This window comes from Chiloscyllium punctatum, chromosome 37 (assembly GCF_047496795.1).
Source record: "Chiloscyllium punctatum isolate Juve2018m chromosome 37, sChiPun1.3, whole genome shotgun sequence".
In the NCBI taxonomy this organism is placed as follows: domain Eukaryota; kingdom Metazoa; phylum Chordata; class Chondrichthyes; order Orectolobiformes; family Hemiscylliidae; genus Chiloscyllium; species Chiloscyllium punctatum.
Genome location: NC_092775.1, coordinates 23,514,568 through 23,529,219, shown reverse-complemented (window position 1 = coordinate 23,529,219; position 14,652 = coordinate 23,514,568). Strand labels below are relative to the sequence as shown.

Genomic DNA, 14,652 nt, shown 5'->3' with positions numbered 1-14,652 from the left:
GAAATGATCAACCTTGAACAATAGTTGGGTCCTGAGTGACTTGTATCCCGTGGTTGTGGGTATGTTCACCAAGTTGGGAAGTTGATTTACAGACGTTTCGTTCCCTGTCCAGGTGACATTTTCAGTGCTTTGGAGCCTCCTGTGAAGCGCTGCTGTATTGTGTCTTCTGGAATTTATTTGGTTCCATTTCTTCTGCTTCCGGTTGCCGGTTCCAATTGTTCGTTATATTGGCTAGTATTGGGTCCAGGTCAATGTGCTTGTTGCTCGTCTGTGGATGAGTGCCATGCCTCTAGGAATTCTCTGGCTGTCTTCTGTTTAGCTTGTCCTATGATCGTTGTGTTGTCCCAGTTGAATTTGTGGTCTCTGTCATCTGTGTATATAGCTACTGGGGGACAGTTGACTTGTATACCATCTGTACCTGTCAAGGCCACTCTGAAACTTAGGCAGTACAGCAACTATAATAGACATTTTTTTTGTAAATCTACTGTAGCCAACTTAGTGATTTAGGTATTAGTGGCACCCTGTTTCCATTTGTCTTTTTTTGCTCTGGTCCTTTCAGGGAAAGATCATGTTGAGCATCATCTCTATTTTTAGCCCATGGATGAACTTTTATCTCCAAATTTCTTGTGCTCATGGAAGACTAAGATTTCTGCCACTTGATGTGCAGAAATGATTTGCATTTATATAAAACCTTTCTTGACCTCAAGATATTCCAATGTGCTTTAAAGGCAAATAAATATTGAATTGTGGTCACTGTTATAAGGAGCATGGCATTAATTTGCACAAAGGTAAACTGTCTCAGTGGTAATCTGATAATGACCTAATTATCTGTATTGTTAGATCTTGTTTTGAGAAATAATATTGGCCAGGATTAACTCCCCTGTTATTCTTTGAGGATTTGATCTTTTCCTCAAATAGGGTAGATGGGCCTTTGGTTTGATGTCTCATGAAAATTCGGTATCTCCAATGAGACATCGCTGTCTCCTTACTATACTAGAGAGTAAGGTTAGATTTTTGTCTTTATGTTTTAGGAGTAGGATTTGAACCTATAATCTTTTAACTCAGTGAGTCACGGCTGACTTTGAGCAAGTAATAAGTGGACCATAGTGAACTGTGCCTTTCTGCAAGTTGAAAGCTTATGACTCGTGATATTCAGCTATTTTAATGAAAAAGAATTGAGAGAAGTAAATTACATTAGTAAAAGCTGAAAACATTGAAGCACTGAACAATGCCAAGTTATGTTGTGTGTCGATTCTAACTATCATCTTTTTTGTCTTTTTTATAATCTTGGGAAATTATTTTCAAAATTGTTATGAAGTTTTGTCTCAAATAGTTTTGCTCATTAGAGTAGTGACATTCTTGAATGTTGGGAACTGAGACAAACTTAAAAGCAATATCAACATTGCTCAACTTTAGGTCAGACCAGCAAATCTATAATACTGGATAAGTTATTATCATTTTTCTGTTGTGAGTTTCACCTAAGAAAATAATTCCCAAGCTAAGTTTCCTTCTGATAGAGAGACCTTTGATTCCATCGCTCAAGATGGAGCTGACCTTCATTCCTAAGTGGAAGGGGTATGTGCTTTTGGGAATTCAGTTCATTCTTAAAATTTAATGAAATATGTATTGAATAGGGTAAGGCAGAAACAGGCTGTTATATCAGCCAAGCATGCAAAGATGGGTTTCATTGTAAACCTAGTCAGATTCCTCTCTTGTTAACATTACTACCAAATAGAAACTGCAGTGGGCTGTTTTTTCAAAAAAAAAAGCAAGCATTTGTTATCAGATAAATTACTTTCCTCCTACAATTCTCTGTGTCTTTTTAAGGTAACTTGAGTTAGTTGTTTGACAGTAGTGTTGCATAGAACGCTCATTGTCAAAAATGTGAAGTTCTTTTTGAAACTGATGTTTTCTTTATATTAATTAATATCTATATCTTGCAGCTGAATATACTGATGATAAGCTCTAGGCAAGGAAAATAAATTGTAGTAATTTTTACTTGACGCAAGTGAAGAATACTATTTTCATTAATTATTTTATTTGACTTTTTGTACAGGAATGGATACAAATTTCTTTACTGCTCAGCCCGTGCCATTGGAATGGCAGATATAACCAGGGGATACTTGCACTGGGTTAATGATAGAGGTACTGTGCTTCCCAGAGGACCACTCCTGCTAGCTCCGAGTAGTTTGATTTCAGCAATACACAGGTAGTGATTATTTTCAGTATTTATATATTTTTATCAGTAATGAAGTTGCCATCATAAATTTATCATTTAAATTTAATTGTACTTCAATCATCATTTAAAGGTATAGTCACATTTAAGGTGGATAATTTCTCCATTTGATTAGATTAGATTCCCTACAGTATGGAAGCAGGCCCTTCTGCCCAACAAATCCACACCGACCCTCCTAAGAATAACCCACCCAGGCCCATTCCCTTACCCTGTATTTACCCATGACTAATGGGCCTAACGTTATGGGCAATTTAGCCTGGCCAGTTCACCTAACCTGCGCATCTTTGGACTGTGGAAGGAAACTGGAGCACCCAGAGGAACCCACGCAGACACTGGGAGAAGTGCAAACTCCACACAGACAGTCGCCCGAGGCTGGAATTGAACTCAGGTCCCTGGCGCTGTAAGGCAGCTGTGCTAACCATTGAGCCACCATGCCCCTCTTTGCACTCTGTGAAAAAAACATAAGTTTTTACTTATGGTCACAAGAGACTTTACAACAGCAAAATTGCCTGTTTGAGAATTCTCAATTACTTGATGGGCCGGGGTATGGAGTCACTGAAATTTTCAAAAGCATAGTTAATAACATATAACATTATTCATGTCAAATATCAAGTGTATGAAACTATTGCAATTTCAGTGACTTTGCTATTCATCTTTTTATAAATTGCAAACTGTATTGCTGAAAGGTCAAAAAAAGAAAAAAAAAACTTTACTATCTTTTAAGTAAAAATGACCAACATCATACTATATTCAGGCGAGGTACCATTCAAGAACTTCATTAGGCAGTGAAGTCTGTACGGGAAAATTAGCTAAGCTTTCATTGAGTCACTAGGAGTGTTTGCTGGTGGTCTATAATTGACATCAATTAATCCAAATAGAAAAATCAGTTTTAATAATATCACATTTTTGACAATGCGTGCTATTCATGACCCTACCAAATAATGGGGAAAATTTTGATGAATTTGAGTGACTTTCTGTCTACAATGTTTTTAAATACAAAACAATAAGGTATTACATGACTCCAGATCATCTCATGTATATTGAAATTATATCATAATTTTTAAGAATTATGAGTTCTGAGGGCTCCAAAAACAGTAGGTAGGCTGCTCATTTGCAAATGCATCTGATTGGAAAAGAGAGGCTGGAGGAATGCACTATATCCCTTTATAGGCCTACTGCTCCACTGACTAACATTAAATATTTCAGCCAGTTGCTAATGTAGTGAATTAGATATTATCTATATTGGGTTAAAACAAAATATCAATCAACTAGGTTTCTTTAATAAATGACAATATGATTGACCTATCAGTAAATCAGAAAGATGTGGTGAATTAAGACAGTTTTAAATATGAAAATCTAATTATCTACCTGATGTAAAATTTTCCTTACTCCTGATCCTACTCAAAACAGGGAGGATGCCCTGCTCATTTGACATGCATCAATCTTAGCATAGCATATTAAAGAGTATTTCTTGTTTAATGAATTTCCTTTTGAATAATGCCTTTGAAGGTGAAGTATTGATGGATCATTTTGATTATCAGTATGTATTTTATTGGCGTTTATTAAGAGTAATAAACATTTTTGGTAGTAATATATTTTGATATAATGCCAAAGACTTGTTTCTTCTGTTTTCAGGGAAGTTATTGAGAAGAAACCAGAAGTGTTCAAAATTCATTGCTTGAATGACATCAGGAATCTATTTAATCCACATAGGTGTCCATTTTATGCTGCTTTTGGAAACAGGAGTAATGTAAGTGAAGTGTCTTTTAACGTAAGACAGGAATGTGCAAGCAAACAATCTTGCAACTAAATACTATTTTAATCCTATTTCTACTATTTTCTAAGCTCAGCTGCCTCTTATATGTACCGTTCATCACAGTAAAACTTCTGGAGGCAGGCAGGGCAGGTGTTATCCTTATGGATTTCTCAGAGGACATTGGTGTCCTTTGATCAGCCAACAGAAAATCTTTCAGCCATTGGAAGTGGACTGTATTGGTTGTACCATTTCTTCAGGCGGAATGTTGATACCGTGCTTGCGAAAAATTGATAAATCATCACAATTGAAGCCAGCAAATTCCATGTGTCAGGCAAGTCTGGGGCTTGGATTTGCATGATTTTAACAGTGAAATCAGCACTGTTTTTGCTAACTTGCCTGGCCAGTATGATCCAGTGGCTGATTTATGAAAGCTTGTTTTCGTGAATGAAGCTTTATTCATAAGCTTAAGTCATTTCTTACTGTTTGCTAATTTCAATTCAATTGCAGGATGCTTATGCATACAAACAAGTCAGTGTCCAAGAAAGCCGAATTTTCATAGTAAATCCCAAAGGAGAATTAATTCAGGAACAAACCAAGAGCAACAAGTCATCGTGAGTAGCCAGTAACACTAATCAGAATACAATCAATTTATTAGCAGTATATTTGGACATTTAAAAAATTTTTTTTTGATAATCATTGCAGACATTTAAAAGTAAATAATGACTGCAGTAGAATGCACATCTGGGATTACACCTGAATGAATGAGACTGTTGATTACCCTTGAGGAAAATTGGATTTCTGATCCCTAATCCTCAGGCTTTTTGTGACTGATGGGCACAACAGTTCCTTTCCTTTATCCCCCTCTGCCCACGCATCAATGAATGTAATACATGCCGTGACGTCGAACACTTCCTCCACCTCCACCTCCACCTCCGAGCTTACTTTTACAATCAGGACTCCCGCCCACCTTCCAAGGACCCCTTCACCCACCTCCAACACACTCCATCCACCTGGACACCCTGTGCTGGCCTATTACCCGCCCTCGATCTCTTCATTTCCAACTGCCGCCGAGACATTAACCACCTCAACCTGTCTACCCACCTTTCCCCACTTCAACCTCTCACCCTCACAACACACAGTCCTCCACTCCCTCTGCTGCAATCCCAACCTCACCATCAAGCCAGTGGATAAAGGGGGTGCAGTGGTAGTTTGGCGCACTAACCTCTACACCGCTGAAGCCAGACGCCAACTGAAAGACACCTCCTCATACCGTCCCCTCGATCATGACCCCACTCCCCCATCACCAAACCATTATCTCCCAGACCATACAGAATCTCATCTCCTCAGGAGATCTTCCACCCACAGCTTCCAATCTCATAGTCCGGGAACCCCGCATTGTCCAGTTCTACCTCCTTCCCAAGATCCACAAGCCTGACCACCCTGGCCGACCCAATGTCTCAGCATGCTCCTGCCCCACTGAACTCATCTCTACCTACCTCGACACTGTCCTATCCTCCCTAGTCCAGGAACTCCCCACATACGTTCAAGACACTACCCACGCCCTCCACCACCTCCAAGACTTCCGTTTCCCCAGCCCCCAAAGCCTCATTTTCACCATGGATCTCTAATCCCTCTACACCTCCATCTGCCATGACCAGGGCCTCCAAGCCCTCCGTTTCTTCCTCTCCTGACATCCCCAACAGTATCCTTCCACTGACACACTCAATCGTTTGGCTGAACGGGTCCTCACCCTTAACAATTTCTCCTTCAAATCCTCCCACTTCCTCCAGACCGAAGGGGTCATGGGCACCCGTATGGGCCCCAGCTATGCCTGTCTCTTTGTTGGCTACGTAGAACAATTCATCTTCCATAGTTACACCGGCACCACTCCACACCTCTTCCTCCGCTACATTGATGACAGCATTGGTGCCACCTCGTGCTCCCGCAAGGAGGTTGAGCAATTCATCAACTTCATCAACACATTCCACCTCAACCTTAAGTTCACCTGGACCATCTCTGACACCTCCCTCCCCATCCTGGACCTCTCCATCTCCATTTAATGACGACCGACTTGACACTGACATTTTTTACAAACCCACCGACTCCCACAGCTACCTGGATTACACCTCTTCCCACCCTACCTCCTGCAAAAATGCCATCTCGTATTCCCAATTCCTCCACCTCCGCCGTATCTGCTCCCAGGAGGACCAGTTCCACCATAGAACATACCAGATGGCCTCCTTCTTTAGAGACCGCAATTCCCCTTCCCATGTGGTTAAAGATGCCCTCCAACGCATCTCATCCACATCCTGCACCTCTGCCCTCCAACTGTAACAAGGACAGAACCCCCCGGTGCTCACTTTCCACCCTACAAACCTTCGCATAAACCGCATCATCTGCTGACATTTCAGCCACCTCCAAACGGATCCCACCACCAGAGATATATATTCCCTCCCCACCCCTTTCTGCTTTCTGCAAAGACTGTTCCCTCCGCAACTACCTGCTCAGGTCCACGCCCCCCAACAACCCACCTTCCTGTCCTGGCACCTTCCCCTGTCACCGCAGGAATTGCAAAACCTGCGCCCACATCTCCTCCTTCACCTCCATCAAAGGCCCCAAAGGAGCCTTCCACATCCATCAAAGTTTTACCTGCACATCCACCAATGTCATTTATCCGTTGCTCCCGATGCGGTCTCCTCTACATTGGGGAGACTGGATGCCTCCTTGCAGAGCGCTTTAGGGAACATCTCTGGGACCTCTGCACCAATCAACCCCACAGCCCTGTAGCCCAACATTTCAACGCCCCCTTCCACTCAGCTGAGGACATGCAGGTCCTGGCCACCTCCTCCGCTGCTCTCTCACCACCTAACACCTGGAGGAAGAATGCCTCATCTTCCGCCTCAGAATTCTTTAACCCCAGGGCATCAACGTGGACTTCACCAGTTTCTTCATTTCTCCTCCCCCCACCTTAATCCAGTTTCAGCATTCCAGCTCAGCATCATCCCCATGACCCTGTCCTACCTGCCTATATTCCTTTCCACCTATCTACTCTACCCTCCTCGCTGACCTGTCAACTTCATCCCCACCACCATTCACTCTGTGTTACTTTCTCCCCACCCAACTCGCCTCTCATTTATCTCTCCACCCTGCCTCTATTCCTGATGAAGGGCTCTTTCCTGAAATGTCGATTTTTTTTTTTTTGTTTGTTTGTTTATTTTTGTTTTCCTGCTCCTTGGATGCTGCCTGACCTGCTGTGTTTTTCCAGCACCACTCTAATCCAGACTCTGGTTTCCAGCATCTGCAGTCCTCATTTTTACCACAACAGTTCCTCTATCAGTTGCACCCCTAAAAGGAGAAATGTGTAGTTTTTTTTTCTCTGTTATGGAACTGATACAAATCAATTAAGAGTGTAGAAGTGCTGATGAAGTCTACTGGTGCAAAATTTGTTTGTTTGGATTTCTTCTCCCAATCTTCGGGGCAGCACGGTGGCTCAGTGGTTAGCACTGCTGCCTCACAGCGCCAGGGACCCAGCTTCGATTCCAGCCTCTGGCGACTGTCTCTGTGGAGTTTGCATGTTCTCCCTGTGTCTGCATGGGTTTCCTCCGGGTGCTCTGCTTTCCTCCCACAGTCCAAAGATGTGCAGGTCGGGTGAATTGGCCATACTAAATTGCCCATAGTCTTAGGTGCATTAGTTAGGGGTAAATGAGGGGAATGGGTCTGGGTGGATCCCTCTTCGGAGGGTCAGTGTGGACTTGTTGGGCCGAAGGGCCTGTTTCCATACTGTAGGGAATCTAATCTAATCTTGGGAAAATTATGATTTTCGTATTGTGTAGATTTTCTTGGATTTTGAAGAATTAACATAAAAACAAAATTATTGGATTAGCCCCCTCCAGTCTGTTCTATTCATTTCGATAGTCAATCAATACCACAGCCTAATTAATCCACCTTTATTCTACACCTATTGAAATTTTTACCCAATAGAAAGATATTGATCTAAGTCTTGAAAATCTGAATTAATCCAGCAGCCTTTCCACTCGCCTCGTGTGGAAGAAGTGAAATGTTTTCTTGCTTCAAACATGAATGACTGAGTTTAAGATTATACTGCCCTCTTGGTTCCCCAGTAGAAGACATTCTTTATCCAGTTCTGTCTTATTAAATTATTTTCTATTTGAAATATGTCGAGGTCATGCCTACCTGCTAAACTCAGGTGACTATTGCGTATGTGAATGATGTGCTTAGTAGTACTGATGATGCAGTTTAATGCTACAAAGTGCTTTTGTAAACCACATATTGCAGAGCTATTTGTAATCTAATGTGAAAATTACAGTGGTGTGTTCCTAATTCTGGGTGCCCTCCATGGTTGTAATGAATGTGTAATTACGGAAAGTAACTTGAATAAATTGTTCAAATGTCATTGCCAAAATGACATCCATTACATCAACCTTTTTGACTTGATACAACTATTTATGATGAAAGTTCGTCAGCTCAGTTGGCTGGATGGCTGGTTTGCAATGCAGAGTAAAACTGATAGCATGAGTTCAATTCCTACTTTGGCTGAGGTTACCAAGAAGTTCCTGCCTTCTCACCCTCTTCCCTTGCCTGAGGCATGATGACCCTCAGGTTAAACCACCATTAGTTGTCTCTCTCTAATGAGAGAGCAACCCTACTATTCTGTGGAGCGAGGGTGACTTGACTTAGTTGTTGGATTTGTCCCTTTTATTCACTTTTACATGTGCTCTTTGAGGTGATCTGGTGGTATAGTGGTAAAGTCATTGGACTTGTAATCCAGAAAACCATTGCTAATGTTTTGAGGGCATGAGTTTGAATCCAGATGAAATGATAATATTTGAATTCAGTTTTAAAAAAAACTGGAATTAAAAGCTAAATCTAATGGCAGTCATTCGACTGTTATTGATTGTCATTTTTAAAAAAAAAAGTCTGGTTCTTTGCCTTTTCGAGAATGAAATGTATTGCACTTACCCAGTCAGACCTAACTGTGACTTTAAATTGCCCTCTGAAATTATCCCAGCAAGCCACTTGATTCAAGGAGCAGCTAGCATGTTCACATCATGTAGATGAGCAGAAAAGAAACGTTTCATGTGTCTTAAAGGTGATATTGTCATATATTTTGTATTCCAGTAAAATACGGTTTAGAATAATGTTTTGCAGCTATTTCTCAAAATTTTTGTTTTCCTTTCAGGTATCCAAGGTTGGGTGAGTTAGTGGAACATGTATTTCCACTAATAGCACAAGAAAGAAGCTCGGCTTTTATTTACCCTGAATACAGCCATTTTGCATTTTGGCGGGAACCACTTTGTGAACTTGATTCAGATGAGCTCAATGAACTTAAAATCAGTAAAGAGTAATAAGTCATTGCAAGAACTATAAACTATCAGCAACGTTGAGGCATGTCAGTGCCTTCAGTTCTAATGTGATCTGCAACTTCTGATTTTTCGCAACTTCTGATTTTTATTCCAATGAAGTGGAAAATCTGTAATTTATTTAATTAAGTAGCAATTATTATCTGAGTAAAATCAAGTGACGTTTCAATAGGTACCACTTGTGACAAGTCTTATATTACTCTTTCCCCATCAAGTTGCAATTATGCAGTTTTGAATTGTGCACTGAAAATTTGAGATGCAAATGAAGGTGCATTTCAGACTACAAATCCCTTGAAAAGCCATTGTGCTTATGGCACAGCACTTTCATCTCTGTGGGTCAATTCCCATATTTTCTTGTATTCCTGTGACGATGCAGATGACAATCTATTTTCTATTTTCTGCTCCTGATCAAAAATGGATATTTGTTGTAATCCCAACACACAATATTGTTTCTGGCATTACTGCAGTGGCTGCCCTAATAAAGTGGAGACTTATTGTGATGCTTGGATATCTGACAAAGCTGGTCTACATGTAGCATCAAGCAAGTTGCTTTATATAGATGAAAGTTGGAAAGGCTGACATAGCAATCAAGCACTGAGAAGCTGGGGAGGTATTTTGATTGTTTGGGTTGGACTGAGCCGAAGCCTGGAAAAGGGGTGAGGTAGCCTGTTTAATTAGAGGTCTTATCAAAGCGTGGTAACAGGACTAAAGACCAGGCCATGGAAAAGGAGAGAAACACGGAGTGAGGTAGTTAGACACTTAAACACCAGGCACTTAGATGTAAGACAGGTGAAAATGAGAATGTGTACATGCATTGTGATGCCTGACTGCAGACTAGAACTAGTTCTATGGTGCAGAAATTTAGAAGAAGGTAAAGAAGAAAATCTACAGCAGGGGGAGCCTGCTGATTAGTTGGTTCCTCTTTGCATGCTGTTCTAAAAGGAATAGAGTAGTTGTGGAGTTTTAAATCAAAAATATAATTGCACATGGTAAAATACTTTCTTCACTCCTTTTAACACTGTGGAGGTAGAGCAAAATATGAAATATTTCATGTAAATTGCATGGAGTAGAGGGACTTTGAAACTCTTGCCCTTGTGCTCTACAATTTTAGATGTGGCATAAACAAAGATCTCTGTTCAATTTGATGTTCTTCCTTGATTCAACATTTATAAGATTTAAATTCAATCAGCTGTTTTCTTTCTTTCGTTGGTTTAATGTTTGCTGTTATAAATAAACTACTGCATTGACCTGTCTGGAGTTGTTTCAGCAGGGAACAACTTGCATAACAAATTTGACCCAAGTGCATTTATTATAACATTTATACTGGAAGTAACAGTGAAATTACTTGCAAGCAAACCAGTAGTACAATTTAGCAGAATAAGTTGTAAGAGCTGTTTAAGGAAGAAATTTTCAATATTTTAGCTGAACTTTTTTAATGATCTTACTAATCCATAGGTTGTATGGTATAAGTTTGATTATACTGCAATGCCAGTCCAAGAGCTTGTTTGACAGAAATGCTATTAAATTGTCTAAGGCATGTTAGTATTTTATGATAATGAGTACAGAATTGCAAAACAAAAACTTGTGAACTTAAATTCTTCAACTAACTAACCTCAGTTGCAGCTTTGTATGAACTATGAGATGAAGTGACATGGAAGGCAATTTCATTTTTAAGACAAGAAAAAGTCCTGTTCTCCTGCTCAAACAATGTTGGTTTAGTTTGCAGCTAGTGAGTGTGCAGCCAGATAACTATACTTCATCTCCTTATGAGGGCTAGGTTTATAATATTGAGACGTCTCCCTGGAGGAGGGGTTAGAGAGAAGAGGGGAATGCAGAAAAATCTTAGAACTGTGCAATTGTAATATGGAACAGTTATTACATGGTAGACGTTTGAATTTTTCTGTTATTCCACTCTCTAGATTTGAAATACTATAGGTTGCATTTTAATCTAAATGTAGGAGTTATGCTGTTATTATTCAGCAAGTACTGATTGAACGTTAATAGACCATTTGAAATGTATGTTCTTTCTGTGAAAGATCAGACATTTGTAAAACATTTTTAGCTCGTTTATGTATTTTAACTGTGCTGCACGTATTCCCTGTATGAAATGAGCTAACATTTACTTTTGTTTTGGTAACTTGCATACTAAGTTTTGTAACTTATATAAGTTATGTGGTAAGTTGCTTAAATGATATACTACATAGCAGATATTCACCTGATGTAATACAACTGCTCTGGATCAGGGCAAAGCACAGTACAGCACAGAAAGCAAATGCTTGCAAGCAATAGTTTGCCTAATTTGCCCAGAAAATATTTGACGACTTAAACAGTAATTCAAAATAATTTATTAAACTAACAATTCTATATGAGCTTTTTAATGCAGTTATGAATGTTGAACAAAATAGACACAACCTTAAATAATAAGCATCCTACATGCTCAATATTGGTATTTATGATCCAAATGAAGTTTGTTGTTGTATGGTATGTTAAAGTAAGCAGTATGCAGTTCTGGAAAATCACTCCATAATCAACCAGTAATATGGTGAAGTAAATGTAACTGAACTTCCAACTTAGATTTGCAACATTGAAATTGTTATAATCTATATAATTATTAAAGTGAATATGTTTCCAAATTTGATTTGCTACATTGAAGTTACTATAATTCATATAATTATTAAAGTGAATATGTTTCAAATATTGCTGTTGAAAATTTCTTGATATACTTAGCATAATTAATGAACTTAATGAGTGGTACTGACGTGATTTGTTGTTTTTTTACAGTAAGATGTCAGTGTTTGCATCTCATTCTAACAATATGAATTAACATTACGAATTTTAATTATGTTTGCTAAATATTCTGCACTCAGCATTTTACTATCAGAATAAAGATCAAATTCAAGTGAAGGTTCACATTAAAACTGGGCCAAATCCAGAGCAAAAATCTATTCAATGTCTCTTAGAATTTCTTAATGTCTTCCTTAGAAATAATGAATGCATCAAATTCCAATGAAATATAACAAAACTGAGCTTAAGGTAATTCAGGATAACCAAAAATTCAATTAATTTTGTTTTTTAGATATCTTTCCTTCATTTAAGACATTTTTAGATGTAATTTGTCTGTTGTGATCTGTTGCAAAGCAAATCCATCTCATGCATAACTCTGACCATATATTTGATTGGTTTGCATCCAATAGTTTCAATTCTATTTGCGGATGAAACGTCAGACTCATCTGCGTGCTTTTAGTTTAACTTTTCTGATTAGTGATCTCCCAGTTATTCCCTGATTTCTTTGATTGTAGAATTCAACAAGTTTTTTATTTTTATGGTGATTTCAATCACTTTGGGTTTAATTTGTAGCTTTACCTCATAGCTGAGTGTTGCTTCCTTTGTAGATTGGCAACTCCCCAAGTATTTTTGACTCTGGGTAGTTGAAACCAGTCAGTGAATATCTGGCATGTAAAGCAACTGGATATTTGAACTGTGTGGCTGACAGTTCAGTGTTTTTCAGATGTTGTGGTGTAAGTCAATGGAAAGGAAATCTGCTGGCAACAAGATATATACAACAGGCCAGAACTTAACCTGTTCTGTTTGGACATGTGCCAGGTATGTTAATACTAGATTACTGTTTTGGCACAGCATGTAACAGAAAAACAGTGTGTCCATGAATGCCCTAGGCAAGAACAATGTTCACTTTTACAGTGGACCTTTCAGTACTAGTCAGCAGATGCGATTGTACATTTGATAGCCATCTTTTAATACAAGAAGCTGGATGTATTTTGTTGCCACCTTTTGAGAAAAGGAAATGGAATTGTTTTTTTGGTATTGGTTTTGCTTGCTAGACTCAGTACTGTCCTGCATTATTGTTCAAAGGAGCCTTTCTTTTCTAACTAGATAATGTTTCGAAATTCATTCCTGACCCCGCTCTAGTTTAGCTATAGGGTTAGTGTTGCATATTTTCTGTTACTGCTACAACAAAATTACTTTGCAGCAATGCAATATGTGGAACTGCCCCATTCGCATTGGAGTTACCATCTTTGGTTAAATGCAGAAACACAAAAGCTGCACCTGAAAGAATACCACTTATTTTCATAATCTAATAACAAAAGACTTTTAACTTTGTTTTTAATCCATTATTCTTCCATCGTCTACATTTACATTTTCCCCTAATACCGTTATTCCAAATGTTAGAATTATGAGGTTTATAAAATTATGCTTTGGACTGACATTAAACTTCAGTTAAAATGAAAGGATATAAATTCTGCCTGGCAACAAGCCTGACTTTAGTCAAGGGTTGAGCGTATAGTGGTGGAAAAGCACAGCAGCTCAGGCTGCATCCGAGAAGCAGGGGAGTCAACATTTCAGGCAAAAGCCCTTCATCAACTCTCCTGCTCCTCAGATGTTGCCTGACCTGCTGTGCTTTTCCAGCACCACACCATCGACTCTAATCTTCAGCATCTGTAGTCCTCACTTTCACCTGACTTTGTCAAGGGACTGACTGAACAAGGTGCAAAGCTGCGAACAATAGACAAGGGCAGCTGTGCTTGTTGACTCAAAGCTTTAGTGCAGAATTGAGTAAAGAACAGCATTTGGTATGGTCAGTAGAGTCATTGCATGCTCTTCAGAAGGTACCAAAGGCAGTTGTGAGCAGCAGATGATTCAAGTTGAAGAGATGTCTTTTGTAGTCATCCTAGGAATCTGGGAGATCAGTGCTGGTTTTGTCATGGGGAAGAAGAAATATTAGATCAGGCTTTTCTGCAAACTGAGGGAAACACCTGAAGACAGTCACTCGAAGATACTACTCAGTGAAACAGGGAAACATGAACTCATTAGAATGTGGAAGTGACTGCACTCTTGCTGTAAGGACTGTAAATCTGTACAGGGTGTGTATTGAGTGTAAAAAGGAACGTTCCTCTCTGAATTTTAAAGTTCAAGTTACCTAATAAAAGAAACTAGCATGTAGTCAATAATGCTTTCAGTAAATTGTTACAATAAAAGTAACAATTAAAATTGTGAATCTTACCAAGTCGTCTTTTTCAGCCATTAATTGGACGTTTGAATTGCTTTGCAATGGTGAGCAATGTTAAAAATTTACACCCTTGAGAAGCGTGCAGCCTTTTAAGGTTAAAATCAATCATATGAATCACGATAGAGCACAGAATGAAGCTGTGACCTTATGTATTGCACCGACATGTTATCATCTACTAAAACTAGCAAGTGCACTCATGCATGCAGGAAACGTAAATGCTAAAATAATTTGATTCCATTAGAACACGTACATG

At 39.2% G+C, this 14,652-nt stretch overlaps 1 protein-coding gene across 2 annotated transcripts in view; it reads left to right on the top strand.

Annotated features, from left to right (window-relative positions):
- The window catches only part of LOC140462939 (phosphatidate phosphatase LPIN2-like), a 91,895-nt gene extending 79,858 nt beyond the window's left edge, over positions 1–12,037 (top strand). For both annotated transcript variants that reach the window (XM_072556449.1, XM_072556448.1), the window contains exons 17-20: positions 2,057–2,209; positions 3,872–3,986; positions 4,500–4,603; positions 9,193–12,037. In XM_072556449.1, coding sequence (XP_072412550.1) covers positions 2,057–2,209; positions 3,872–3,986; positions 4,500–4,603; positions 9,193–9,358 — 538 coding nt within the window. In that variant the 3' untranslated portion in view covers positions 9,359–12,037. The remainder of the gene's footprint in view (positions 1–2,056; positions 2,210–3,871; positions 3,987–4,499; positions 4,604–9,192) is intronic.
- Positions 12,038–14,652: the final 2,615 nt, after the last annotated feature.